General features: G+C 34.6%; 1 protein-coding gene across 1 annotated transcript in view; it reads left to right on the top strand.

Annotated features, from left to right (window-relative positions):
• The window catches only part of LOC142348105 (uncharacterized), a 41,129-nt gene extending 29,160 nt beyond the window's left edge, over nucleotides 1-11,969 (top strand). The window contains exons 4-6 of the mRNA XM_075399270.1: nucleotides 3,120-3,297; nucleotides 10,704-10,970; nucleotides 11,357-11,969. Coding sequence (XP_075255385.1) covers nucleotides 3,120-3,297; nucleotides 10,704-10,970; nucleotides 11,357-11,676 — 765 coding nt within the window. The 3' untranslated portion in view covers nucleotides 11,677-11,969. The remainder of the gene's footprint in view (nucleotides 1-3,119; nucleotides 3,298-10,703; nucleotides 10,971-11,356) is intronic.
• The last annotated feature ends 2,776 nt before the right edge of the window (nucleotides 11,970-14,745 follow it).

The following is a 14,745-nucleotide window of genomic DNA, read 5'->3' as shown; positions in this document are numbered from 1 at the left end:
GGCCTTTCCACGTCCGTGGGAAGTCAAATTAGAGTGGGGTAGTACAGAAAGCAATACAGCGAGCAGTTCTGAAGCGTAATTTTTTTTAAAAGAACCTTTGCAGTGCACTCAGAAATGTTTATTCGAACAATTTTTTGGTTTCCGAAAGCGCTTTTTCACGTGTGGCAATTTGTCTTGTTTTCAGTTTTTTTCCTCTTGAGTCCTATTAATATGATACGTGTTTATTCTAGTTTTGCCTATTTGCAGATGATTGATTTCATCATTGAGCAGCTAATGCTTTCTATGACTTTGACTTTGAATTTTTCCCTATAAAACATTAGTGAATATTTGGTTTTACCGCTTTTTTTATCACTTTTGTCTTATCACTTAGTGTCATTAATGACAATTCTCATTAGTTGCTACAAGGGAATAAATGCACATATTTTGACGCTATTTTGGCTCCTGAGTGTCACGCTATTTGTTCTCAAAAATTTTATTGAATTTTTGAGTTTTGCTAGTGTTGTGTTGTATTTGTTTAAATAGTTTTTATAGTTCAATTTCATGTCTTTTATCTTCATCTCATTAATGAAAGGTCTTGTGTCTCGCTTAGGATTCCCGAATTAATTGAATTAATTGTTCCAGCTCATGGCTGACGTTCTTTTTCGAAAAGTTTCAGTTTTTAGTTTTGTTTACTTTGGATACTATTGGTTGTAAGTCTTGCTGTCTTACCCCTTAATGTCATTGTTGACAGATTTCATTGGTTGCTATTTGGATAAAGGGAATCCATTTAGTTGCTTTAATTCTTAGCAGTCGTTTTTATGATTTTAACACTTTTAAAAATTGAAATCGACTTTCTAGTCTAGCATATTAAATAGGCATCGTCAGCCCTTTTATTCAGGTACTCTCCTTTTTTTAATTACCTTTACCCTTTGATCAAATTTTTCGTTTTACATAGGCATGATTGTCATGTTTTACTCATGACTTATCTCACTCAATGTTTCAACTGGATGAATTTTGATTCTTTCACGCATTGAATTACGCAATATAGTGAATACGGTCAATGTGAAAAGAGCAAAATCTAAAGAAACGGGATAAAGCCCGGCCCATAGAGCTTTAGATTATCAAAGTTCATTGGAGCGATTACTAGCCGAAATTATAGAAGCTTAAGTATAGTTTTGGAGTCTAACTGAATCTATCTGCACACCGAATAAGAATACTTTTATTGAAACTTTGGAGGAAATTTTTTAACAATTTTTGTCTCTTCTTTTATTCTGTGTCAATCCCGATGCGCGTCAATGGCGGCGATTTTCCGGCAATTTGCTTGCTATGTTTCCTTTTTCGTTTGGTCTTTTCGCTTAATCTCAAAACAAGTGCCTTTTGTGCTGTATTTTTACTCAATTTATTTGCTCTACTTGACATGCTTATAGATCGAGATACCTTTTGTTTTCGAAATGTTCTTGTGTATTTGTAAATCTTGTCTTCGTTTGATGTGCTATTGTCACTATTTCCGTCATTAGAACTGCTAAATATTGTCTTTGTTTATAAAAAGTGGTGTTTTATCTAATTGCAGCCTGCTATTGTCTTCTGAATTGTCTTCCTGTAAATGTCGCCTGCTAAAAATGTCTTCCTGTTTTTTTTTTTCAAAGTTTAGCGTGAAATCTTTCTGTATGTTTCATTCTTTATTCATTCTGCTGGAAGTCCTTTTAGACATCAATTGATCAGCGAAGGCATTGAAAATGAACCAAATGAAAAATGTGTCAATATCGAAAAACTAAACCAAAAATTGAAACGGGATAGACTAATGATACCCAGTTTAGATGCCCGATGTTTGAAATTTGTTTCAATTTGAGTTGCCAGGTCTATTTCTTATTCCTATTTATACTAATCCGTGCATCCTCTCATTAAGAAACAGAGTGCGCCGAGCTACGAAATCCAAATAGCGTGCACGTTGTCATTCTTTTGTACATCAATTTTGGGTTTTTAATAAAGGCAAAGCGATAGCTGGAGCTTTATTGGCCTTCTCTTAGTTTTTAGACAGTTCAAAGAAATTGAATTTTATTGGGGCGCTGTCTTTTTTAAGATCTGTTCGCACATATTTTTTGTTTTTGAAGTCAAATTGAAGTGCTGATTTTGGTCACGCCGAAACAGGAAATTGAGCGAAAAGGCAATTGGTTGTTTGACATGAAGTTTTCGCTCTAATTTCAAAGTAGTGAGAAAACAGTGTTGGAACAAAAAATTCGCTTCCTCGCTAATGGTTTTTGTTGTTCACGTGCGGCATTTTGACGTTAATTTTTACTATTTTTTTGTTTCAATTGTTTTGGATCGGATTTTTATCTAAATCTTTTCTCCAATCCATGCATAGTTCATTCTAGGTCTTTTTTTGTTTAGTCAATGAAAGTTTTTTGAATTGTGACATGACTTGTCATGCTATGCTGATTTATTTCGTCGTCAAGATTTTTGTTGCGACTATATGACGTCACAATCACTTCAAATCTGCTTTTTCATTCGTCCATTCAATTTCAACTGAATTTTGTGCGTGACATCATATTTCACACATGTCACTAAAATATGACTTCCTCACTCCAATTTTTTTAAACTTTAATTCAAAGAGATAAGGTCCAGTGAGTTCGCGTCTTTCTAATTGAAGGTTATGTGAGAGCACTCAATCGAAGCAGCAATAAGTTCTTAATCAGGTTTTTAATCAAAATAGAGCATCTCGGTATTTAATGAAATGAGGTTTCTTGTTTGGTCTGTTTCTTTTATATCTTTTTGAGACTGCAGATCTACAAAACTATTGCGGCTATTTTTGGCAATCTGCCAGCTATGTGCTGTTCTTGGTTCAATTTCAATCGGGGCCATGTTATCTGCTGGGGTTGTTCCCTATTCTGATTGTTTTTCGCCTGTAAAACTGCCCAGAAGAGGTATAAACTGCCCATCTGCTCAGGTGGCTTAAGTTGAACTTTTTAAATCAGCTTTAAGAAGTACACGATGCTCCAAGTTGTTGGAAAAGTGAAAATTCATGTAAAAAGCAGTGGTTAAAATTTTCCATTGCAACAGAGGAAACTGTACTTCTATACTCTGGATTTATTGGCCTATTAAATATTGGTTTCTACTTGATCACCATGTACTACTATTTACAGGTGCATATGGGCCAGTCAACAGGTGGCGGCAACATAATGATGAAGATGAAAATGGTGGGCGCGGGTGGTGGGAACACTGGAGGGGGGAACCCGCATCATCAGCAATCTATGTTTGTACCCAATCAACATCTGCAGCAACAGCAGCAAATGAGTGTAATCAGTGGTAACACTTCACAAGGTATAAATTTATTTTTAATTACTATCGAACAAACTTTGGAGCAATTAATGTAAAAGTGTGACTTTTTTATGCAAAATATTTGCTTGACCGTTTTCTTCTAGAACATTCTTTCGATTTCATTTCTCGTGTGACTTTTTCACGCAAGACTTATCAATTTTTTCTGAGTAATTTCTATTGCAAGCACTGGGAAATTTAATCTATTCCTAGTATAAAACCGATTTTGAATTCTTCTGAATTCTTTGCCTCGTCAGTCGTTCGAGAGCAATTCGTCCGAGGTTAGTCGGTTCATGTTTGTATTTTCACGTAAACATCTATTCTGATGTTTGGATATATTTTGTTTCGATCACTCCCAGTGCCGTTTGTTTTTTATGGTAATGTCTGAACAAATACAAATGAGGCGCCAGCATATAGAATTTTCTACAAATCTGGCTTTCTCGTCAATGAGAATCAACATCGAGTAGTGATTTTAATCAAGCTGCATTAGTAAGAGGAGCGAAAAGGCCTAGTTTTACGACGTGACTTTTTGTAAACTGCTTTTAAAATGAAGTTAGAAAATGGTACTTAAGCAGATTTTTGATTTTTTGAGCGCGAATTTTTTCACGTGTGACAATTTGAATTTGTTTATTCTGTTTTTCTCATTTTCTTTACAAATATTTTTAAAATGTGAAAAAATGTGTCCTAATAATGCATAGTTGCAGTTGTTTCAACCCCTCAAACGGAAACTAAACAAGCAATTTACTGGATTCTACCTGTTTTTGTATTTCTTTGCGTTAATGATGGGTCTAGCGATGATAATGATACGTCTAAATGGTTGAGTTATGTTTACATTAGTCTACCGATTTGATTCGGAATCTAGCGGTTTTTAAAAATTTGAGACTTTGTTTTCAAAATGATGTAATGATTTTTTGTGTTTTTCTATCTGTCATCTTTTTTCATCTGGCACTTAGTCATGTCTGATTGTTTGCGCAACTTTGACATTTGATTTTTTTCATAGCCGCACAGCGATAGCTGGGGCTATTATTGGCCTTCTCTTGGTTTTTTACAATTCAAAGAATTTGAATTGTATTGGTGCGCTGTTTTTTTTAAAGATGTGTTCACACATTTTTCAATGAATTTGATCTTTCAAAACGGGATAAACAGGTAAAGCCCAGCGGGCATTAAGTTTCATTAGAGGAACAAAGTGGGCTTCAGTAGTCCTTCAAGTGCTTATAGTGGTGCAGCTGCTGGGATGGCCTTAATTTAAGGTTAAAAGGTCATATTTAGGAGTTTTTCAGCTCTAAATGGTGCAATTTTTCTTGTTTTTTGTGATTTTTTTTTCGAGTTTTTTTTTGTTTGATTAGTCTTAGGTTGAAGTTTTTAAGTGTTGATGATGGACTTTTGCGAGACAACATTGCTTGTTATGACCCTTTTATGAGCTATATGTCGTGGTACTACAAACACAAACACACAAAATGATACTAATTTTTTAAAAATTTTTCAGGTTTTTTGAAAATTTTTGTCATTTTGAGTTTTTTTAGCCCTAGGTGTCAAAAAATCTCCTGTAGGGTTTGATAAAGGGTTTGATGATAGATTATTGCACAGTTTCTAGTGGTAATGGAATGGTTTTCAACATCTTGCTATCATGATTTTTAGCATTTTTTGACAAAACTTGTAATTTTTAAATTTTTTTTGACATATTTTTTGTTTGAGGGGCCAAAAAACCTCAATAGGGGTTGGATAATAAGTTACTGAAAATTTTTTAATTGCCATGGAATAGGTTTCAACTTTTGAATATTACAAATTTTAGCAATTTTTTTTAACAAATTCGCATTTTTTTCAGGTTTTTAAAAATTTTTATCATTTTTTCAGTTTTTGCAGTTTCAGGGACCAGGCAATCTCCTTTGAGTTTTGTTAAAAGGGCACTGCATAGCTTTTAGTAACAATGGAATGCTTTTTAACTTTTTAATGTCTCGAGTTTAAGCATTTTTTGGATAAGATCTGCAATTTTTTTAAGGTTTTCTAAACTCTTTGCCAGTTTTTGATATTCGTCCATTCTGAAGTGCAAGAAAACCCATTCCACGTTCTGATAAAAAGTTACTGCATGGTTTTTATTTGCAATGGATTTGGTTTTCAACAATTTAACCTTTCGACAATTAGAAGCTTTTTGATAGAATTTGCAATTTTTTCAAGTTTTTTAAAAACATTGTATTCATTATTTTTTCTTGCCTCACTAGCCAAGTAACCTTTTCCAGGGTTTGACATTGTGTTATTAAATATTTGCTAGGGGCAATTTAATGGCTTTCAACATTTTAATAGCACGAATTTCTATTTTTTTGAGTTTGAAAGTTTTTGTAAATATTATTGCCTATCGATCTATGAGCCAATGAGTCTTTTAATTGGGTCTTTTAATTGAGTCTTGCAATTGGGTTACTGAATAGCCTCTAGAGACACAGAAATGATTATGAACATATTTATTTCACGATTTTTAGCAACATTTCCTCGTAATTTGCAATTGACTTTTGCTTAAATTTTTTGGTCATTTTCGAGTTAATCGATCTTCAAGGGCCAATGAATATTTTTCAGGTCTTGCAGATATAATACTGGACCGATTTCAGAAACAACAATTGGTTCTGAACATATTTATGAAATAGGTGTTTTTAAAGGAAAAAAATTTTGCCCTAGGTGTAAGAGCTTCAAGAGTTTTAGCAATGAGTATGTTTTTGTTTAGTTTTGATTCTTTTAGTTTCAATTTTTTTTATGATTTTTGTGGACTGGCTGGCATTGTTCAATTGATCTGGTGGTCAGTAAGAGTACGTCTGAGTTTTGCATTGAGTTCTTTGAATTGTATTTCACTTTTTTCTTCATTCGCGTGATTAAATTTTTTGGTCACCCATGACTTACCTCACTCTCAAAAATGACTTCCTCACTTTGAAATAGACTTTTATTTACGTTAATTCAAAGAGATAAGGTCAAATGGGTGTGTGTGTGTGTGTCACTCTAAATGAAGGTTATTTGAAAGCAGCTAATAGAGTCAGCAAAAACTTATACAGAGTTTCCATCAAAATATAACATAACAGCCTTCAATGAAGAGACGAATTTTTTTAGTCTGTCTTTTTTTGCTAGTTTTTGAGACTGCAGATCCACGAAGCTATTGCGGCTATTTTCTGGCAATCTACCAGCTATGTTTTTTTTTCATTTTGTCGCTTTCTTTCTGGTTCTGTCATTCAGTCTCATTAATCATAGGTATCATTGGCCCTTTTAATCATTTTTGAGCTAATCTAGTGTTCTCATTTCAAAACTGAAGGTTTTAGCGACTTCGACCTGACTTATTTTTTTTTTAAAATGAATTAAAATGCTTTTTCTTGAATTCGTGAGTTCTTTTCGTTGTTTTTGTTCTGTCACTTGGTCTCAGTAATGATTTGTCTTAAGGCCCATAATGAGTCACGACTGGATCTGTTTAGTGGTTTCTATTCAAAGCTAACTGTTTTCACGACTTCGGCTTCACTTGTTATTTTCGTTAATCAGTGATTTTTAGAAGCCGCCGTCAATCTCAACGACTATTATTTAGGCGCTCTCCTTTTTTATTTCGCTTTACCTTTGATTAAGTTTTTCGTTTGACATAATCCACTATTGTCCCATTTGACTCGTGACTTGCGTCAATCACTGTTTCAACTGAATAGATTTTAAGTTCTTTCAAGCAATTGAATCATGCAATGTACTGAATACGGTCATTGCCAAAAGAGCAAAATGAAAAGAAACGGTATAAAACGATAAAGCCCGGTCATTAAGTCATCGTGCATTGGGATATCAGAGTTCATTAGAGCGATTGCTAGCTGACATTAGTTTTTGAGCTTAATAGCTTTCAGTTTAGAAGCTGAGTTAAGTGTAACTTTGGAATATAACTGAAACTGCATACCGATTTAGAACACTTTCTGAAACTTAGGAGAAAATTCGATGAAATTGTCAATTTCGATCTGTTTTTTCTTGTTCTGTTTTCAACCACGATGTGCGTCAACAGCGGCTACTTTTCGGCAATTTACCGGTTATGTTTGGATTTTCCCGTTTTTGTGATTGTTTGGTTGTTTTTGACGCTTACTTATTAATGAGAAGCCTTATTTGCTCTTTAATTAAGCATAATTTAATCAACCTAAGGATTTTTTTTATTGCTTTTATTTTATTGACTTTGACAAAATTTGTTCTCGAAAATTTTAATTTTTTAATTGCTGCTTACTTTTTTTACATGGTTCTCCAATGGTTTTTCGTAAAGTTGTATATTTTTTAACTATGGATATTGCGGTATATGTCAAAGAGTTCAAGTGCGAGTTGCGTGATTCATCCACAATGATGCCCCTTTTCATTGACGTAAAAAGAAATTTTTGACGAATGTTGTTTGTTGTCCGTTTACTTTTTCTGTCATGTTCTTTAAAGTTGGCGTTTGCTTTCTATACTCCCCTTGTGTAAACATTTTTCAAATATGTGGTTAGAACATAATAACTTGGATGACCCTGATTTTCTAACATGAAAAAAGTTTTGTTGTGTTTACTTTCGTGGACGTCTTGATGTCTGTTTTTTTTTAATCGGAGCTGTTCTTTTTTGAGTCTGAAAGCGTTGTCTTCATTCGCGTGAATAAATTTTTTGGTCACAAATGACATGCCTCTCTCAAAAATGACTTCTTTCAAAACGAGTTTTGGTTACTTTAATTGGGGGAATTATGGCGCGTTACCGATACCTGACTCCAACTGAAGCTTATGCAAGGGTAACTAATAGAAACAACAGAAGTTATGGAAAATATTCTAACTCAAAATAGGACATCTCATCTATATTGTATAAAATATGTATAGGTGTATGGAAATTCTGTTTCGCTTTGTTTTGTTTTATTTTAAATGGGCAAAAAGAAACAAACATACCCGGAAGATTGCCGGAAAATAGCCGCCGTTGATTCCCATTGGTATTGAAAGAAAAGAAAATATCAACAAAAATTGATTTTTGTATAAAAACACTTTTTAAGTGCGATTTATTTTGATGTCATTTCGTAAGTGAACATACTCCTGTCTCTCAGTGAGAGGCTACAGGGTCTAGTATCAATACCAATAACCATTATAGATAGTAACTAAAACTTATGAGAGCAAAGTTCAAGTACCGGGCATCTAAAAATGGGCTTTATCCCGTTTCTATTTCGACTTTGATTTTTAATACTGACTCTTTTCATTTTGAATTGCTTTGCTGAGCAGCTGCTGTTAAAAGGACTTTGAGCAGAATGACAGAAGCCTAGAGAAGTCAAAAAGATTTCACGGAAAATTTCGAAAAAGCGGCAAAATGGGTAAAGCGAAAAAAAGTTCGAAGTAAAAAACGCAGGACAAGTCCTGAAATGCAATTCAAAGAGTTGAATGAAAAACTCGGACACTCTACCTGACCAGCAGATCAATCGAACAATGCCAACCAGAACACAAACAAAATCGAACACAATCAAAAAATTGAGAAACTAAAAGAGTCAACAACTGAACAAAAATATACGCATTGCTAAAACTCTTGAAGCTTTTAAACCTACGGCAAAATTTTTTCCCATTAAAAATACCTATTTCAAAAATATTTTCAAAACCGATTTTTGTTTCTGAAATCGGTCCAGTATTATATCGGCACGACCTAAAAAATATTCATTGGCCCTTGAAGATCGATTAACTCGAAAATTAACAAAAAAAATAAAGAAAAATAAATCGTTTGAAAATTATAAAATGTTGCTGAAAATCGTGATATATCTTCAGAATCATTTCTGTGTTGCTAGAGGCTATCCAGTAACCCAATTCCAAGCTTTAAAAAACTCATTGGCTCATAGATAGGCAATAATTTTTAGAAAAGATTTTGAACATCAAAAATAGAAATTCTTTCTATTAAAACATTGAAAGCCATTCAATTGCCCCTAGCAACACTTTAATAACATTTTATCAAATTCTGGATGAGGTAACTTGGCTACCGAGGCAAGAAAAAAAGATAAAATACAAATGTCATGAAAAAACTTGAAGAAATTGCAACTTTATCGAAAAACTTCTAAAAGTCGAAAGGTTAAATTGTTAAAAAAAAATCCATTGAAACTAAAAACCATGCAGTAATTTTTTATCAGAATGTGGAATATGTTTTCTCGCACTTGAGAATGGACGAATATCAAAAACTGACGAAAACTTTAGGAGGCCTTAAAAAAATTGCAGATCAAAAAATGCTAAGATTCGAGACAGTAAAATGTTTAAAAGCATTCCATTGTTACTAAAAGCTATGCAGTTTCCTTTTAACAAGCCTCAAAGAAGATTGCCTGGTCCCTGAAGCTGGAAAAACTGAAAAAATCACGAAAATCTTCAAAAACCTGAAAAATTGCAAATTTTGTCAAAAAAATTGCTAAAATTTGTGATATTCAAAAGTTGAAACCTATTCCATGTCAGCTAAAAATTTTTCAATAACTTTTGATGAGGTTTTCAACCCCTGATGAAGTTTTCTGGCTCTGGGACTCAAACAACTTGATTAAAGACAATAAATGTCAAAAATATGAAAAAAAATTGCAAGTTTTGTCAAAAAATGCTAAAATTCATGATGGCAAAAACATGAAAACCATTCCATTACCACTAGAAACTAAGCAGTAATCTATCATCAAACCCTAGAGGAGGTTTCTTGACACCTAGGGCTGAAAAAACTCAAAAAATGACATTAAATTTTCAAAAAACCAGAAAAAAATTGCAAAACTTAGTATCATATTGCGAGTTTGTGTTTGTAGTACCAAAACATATAGCTCATAAAATGGTCATAATAAGCAATTTTTTAATCGCAAAAGGCCTTCATCAACTTCTGAAAACTTCAACCTAAGACTAATCAAAACAAAAGATCACAAAAAACATGAAAAATTGCACCATTTTGAGTCCAAAAACTCTTAAAAATGACCTTTTAACCTTAAATTAAGGCCATCCCAGCAGCTGCACCACTATAATCACTTGAAGGACTACTAAAGCCCACTTTGGGCCTCGAATGAAACTTAATAACCGCTGGGCTGTACCTGTTTATCCCGTTTTGAAAGATCAAAGTCATTGAAAAATGTGTGAACACATCTTAAAAAAAACAGCGCACCAATACAATTCAAATTCTTTGAATTGTAATAGGAGCGCTATAATAGCCGGCTGAGAAGATGAGGGCGGCTATTAAACAAACAAATAGAAGCTTCCGCAACATTTTGAGATTTAAGAGTTTATCACTGCTGACACTGTTGAATCTATCCGCTAATATTTTTGTCAAAAGTTGACTGATTATGAAAAACCGTGCTCGCTTTAACTTCCCAATCGTCAGAAAAATTTACAGTTTTAAGAGAATAAAAGTTTAATAATATGATCCATAGATCAGATGGTAAAGGAAGTGAAGAAAAATTTTGAAATCCGAGTTGCTAAATCTAGGTACACATATGATGCAGTCCCACCAACAACAACTTCAGATGCAGTCTCAAATGCGTGGTGGTCCTCAAGGGTCACTCCAAATGAGTATGAATCAACAACAACAGCAGCAGCAGCAGCCACAAGGACAACCTCCGGGAATGGGAGGAGGAAACTACCCACATGGAGTTTCTCAACAGCAGGGAATGGCCGGAGGTCCAGGGGGAAGTGGTGGGGGTGCGGTGTATATGCAAGGAGGCATGACACAAGCGCAGTTGCAAAATATGTACGGTAAGCTTAATTAACTATTGTTTTAATAGAATGACCCCAGTTACATATTTTGTTCTACCCCCTCCCCCTTCTAACCTATCTGCCCGTAATTATCAACCGTGACCATGAAAAGCAATAATTTTCCTTTCTCGTAAATTGTTTCGAAATAAAAATTCAAGTGTTTTAACCAAAAACTGTTCAAACAACCAGGAACAACTGGTTGAATTAAAGTACGCTTAAATTGAAGTAAAATTATTGATCTGTAATCATACACAAACTGAAAGTGTTGCTTTTCTTTTACGTGCAAGGTACATTTTATGGCATGCTTTGCGTCTAGGAAAGGAAATAAATGGGGGAAAACCCTGATTGGGACAGGTGAACATAATTCATCCGTTTTTGTTTCATAGGAAAAACTCCCGCTCAGCAGATGGCGCTAATGCAACAACTGCAACACCAAAAGGGGCCAGTTGGGGGAGGGTCAGCTGGCAGTGCACAGTCCATGAGCCAGCACGGAAACCCGGGTATGTGGAACTCATCAATACCCACATCGCAACCTCACCAGCAGGGCGCCCCACAAATTCACTCCGGGGCACCAGGCGTCTACGGTCAGCAGAGACAACAGCACGCTCAGCAGAATATTCACATGCAACAGCAGACGCAACAGGGAAACATGAATGTTCCTGTTTCGGACCCCAGTAGTATATACAATCCTGAATTCATTAACTGATAGGATCTGTTTCATGTTTCCACGTGAACATATTTGTTGATTTTCTCCAACCGTCTGTGTGGTTTACATTGATAATGGTTCATGTAGCCTAATTAGAGTACGGGACGTATATTGCAGTCATATTGTGCCATTGTGAGTCTAAAAATATGAATGATAGGTTTGCCATGTTCTAGTGGTGGAAAAGGAAACAGCTCTATATAATCTAATTGATTATATTTATATCAATAAAACTCGTAGTTTTGAAAATGCAAATTATTTAGTTTTAATTAAGATAGAACTGCGTTTTCTAATGAGCTCTGATTTTGAGAAATTCTGTTGAGATAATTCAGAATTATTTTTTATAGCTGCGAAGCTGTAAGCTGAGCGTAGCTATATTGCGGTGCTCTTGGTTTTTTACAATTCAAAGAATTTGAATTGTATTGGGGCGCTGTCTTTTTTTAAATAGCTGCGAAGCTGTAAGCTGAGCGTAGCTATATTGCGGTGCTCTTGGTTTTTACAATTCAAAGAATTTGAATTGTATTGGGTCGCTGTCTTTTTTTTAAGATCTGTTCACACATTTTCACGATTTTTGAAGTCAAATTGGAGTGGTGATTTTGGTCACGCCGAAACAGGAAATGGAGCGAAAAAGCGAGTGGTTTTGCGGCGTGAAATTTTTTCGCTCTAATTTTAAAGTAGAGTAAGAATACGGCGTTTGAACAAAAATTCGGTTTCTCGGTAGGGGTTTTTTGGTCACATGCGGCAATTTCACTCTGATTTTTACTGTTTTTTCGATTTTTTGGATCGCGTTTTTTTCTAAATAGTTTTTCCAATCCATTCACAGCTCATTCTGGACCTAGTTTTTTGTTAGAATCAAAATTACATATCTCACTAGTGGTTTTTTTGTTCTCTCTAGCAGCATTTTGACATTGATTTTCTGTTTTTTTTTTGTTTTTTTTTCATCTGATTTTTTTAGAAATGGTTTTTCCAATGCACTCATTGTCCGTTCTAGGTCTAGTTGTTTGTTAAGTCAATGAAAATTCTTTGAATTGTACGTCAGGACTTGTCCTGCTATGTTTTTTGTTTCGTCGTCTGACGCTCTTTTTTCGTTTTACATTTGTTCACACAGCAAAGCTGAGAAAGTCAAATTTTCTGAATGACTTCTTCCTCTCACTAACGGCATTTGCGCGCGTGACGTCATTTCTCACTCGCTTTAGCTAAAGTTTTTAGGTTATTTGCGTGATTAGATTTTGATCATACGTGACTTACCTCACTCAATAAAATGACTTTTGAACTTTAAAACTTAACTTTAATTTGAATTTGTTTAAGGTCAAAGGAACTCATATGTGCAGTAAAGGTCCCTAATAAGAGGCTTCTGTGGAATGAATTTTAACAACCTTTATTAGTTTATCGCTGAATGTTTTTTAGCCTAGTTTTTTGAGCGGCGTCGATTTTTTTTTTTGAATTTAGATCTGTATCTGTTTCTATCTCTATTATATGGCACGCAGGTCTATTCTTTCGCAGCTATTCCGGCAATCTGCCGGCTATGTTTACATGGCCAAAAAGTCTGTTTATCACTAATAATTAATTCTTCTCAAGCGAAGTTTGTTGAAATTATTTTAGTCGTGTTGGTCGGCCTTTTGCGACTTCTCGTAATACCAGTTGTTTGTGTGACCGACGACTGTTCGTCTTGAGAAACGAACGGATTAAACTGGTGAAGCCTTGGGGCATTAAGTAGCTGAGCAGTTCTCTAAGAGCCTTACTAGTCTAAGTTTGCATCGAAACTGCCTGTAAAATTGAACTGCCGAGGGAGTAAAATTCATGATGTGATGTGTTTAGAATCATTCTCCCGAACGAATTCTGCTATTTATGCTTAAATTCACGGTGGGGTGGTTAGGTTCATATCAACCATTATGACTGCCCCTCTTTTTGCCGCAATAGCCCAGTCGTGCTAGCCGGCATAAGGCTGATTTAGCTTAAAAAAGCAGAGACAATTCGTTCAACTATTCGGTCATAAGAAGTGAAGCAATATACATAAAAAATAAACAATTTGTTTGCTAGCCGAATTGCAATGAGTTGCCCGATAATTAGGGAAACAGTGCAATTAAGTTTATTTGAATTTTACCCAAGAATATGTTAATCTATCACTTAATGGATCAAAATTAGTTTGCTCTAGATTCGTTTTGTAAGATTAAAACCGGAAAGCAATTGGTCTAAGGGAAGAAATTGGAGCTGGTTCGGTTGAAGGTTTGATTATAATGACAATCAACCAGAAATATAAAAGATAGGGCTGTGGATTAGAATTAAAAGGATAAACAAAGTCCAGTTTTTACAAATTTGTTAAATTGTTTTTCGGCCCGGTGTAGTCAATGAAAAAGCTGTTCTATCTCAAGCAATTGTGACAAATTTTTGGTTCTATAAAAACGGAAAAATACATTTCACACTCCACGGAATAGGCACGCGACAAGAAACTTAATTTGAACTAGTGATACCATTAGAACATTAAGTTCAATAGGAGTCTGTCGGCAGGCCTGTGCAAACCACAGCGGAGAGACTTTAATTTAGCTTGCATTGATTGCTGAGAAGCTATCTTTTATCTCGAAAGACTTCAGAGTGATTTTTTCTAAAAAATTTCACTAACACTATAGATGAAGTGCAACAACTAAGTTTGCGAATGGAAGACTGTTTTTAAGACTAGAGATGAACTTTTGCGGAGACGAGTTTCAACATAGATTATTTCAATCGAAGTGGTTCAATTCAAATTGAGGTTAATAAGCTAAAAAAATTCTTTTCCAAAAATAAAATTTAAAATTTTTTGCTATTGCTAAATTTATAACCCCCCACCACCACTTAGTAATCATGCTCGCCGACAAGGGCATGTGATTTTATATTTTAAAATGTGGTTTATATGGCTACTAAAACATCAAAATCAAGTTCTTGTTGATTGACACTTTATATTTAGCTCAGGTTTCGACTTCACGCTTGGTTTTTGTGATTAAACACAAAAGGGGCTTTATAGGATGAGATCTTTGAAAGCATTGTCCGGTGTTGTTAAAGAGTTTGGCTAGAAAGAACTAAGAAGTTGGGTATGAT

The sequence above is a fragment of the Convolutriloba macropyga genome, chromosome 10 (genome assembly GCF_964194025.1).
Source record: "Convolutriloba macropyga chromosome 10, txConMacr16.3, whole genome shotgun sequence".
Lineage (NCBI taxonomy): Eukaryota > Metazoa > Xenacoelomorpha > Acoela > Convolutidae > Convolutriloba > Convolutriloba macropyga.
This window is presented reverse-complemented; position numbering and strand designations above follow the sequence as displayed.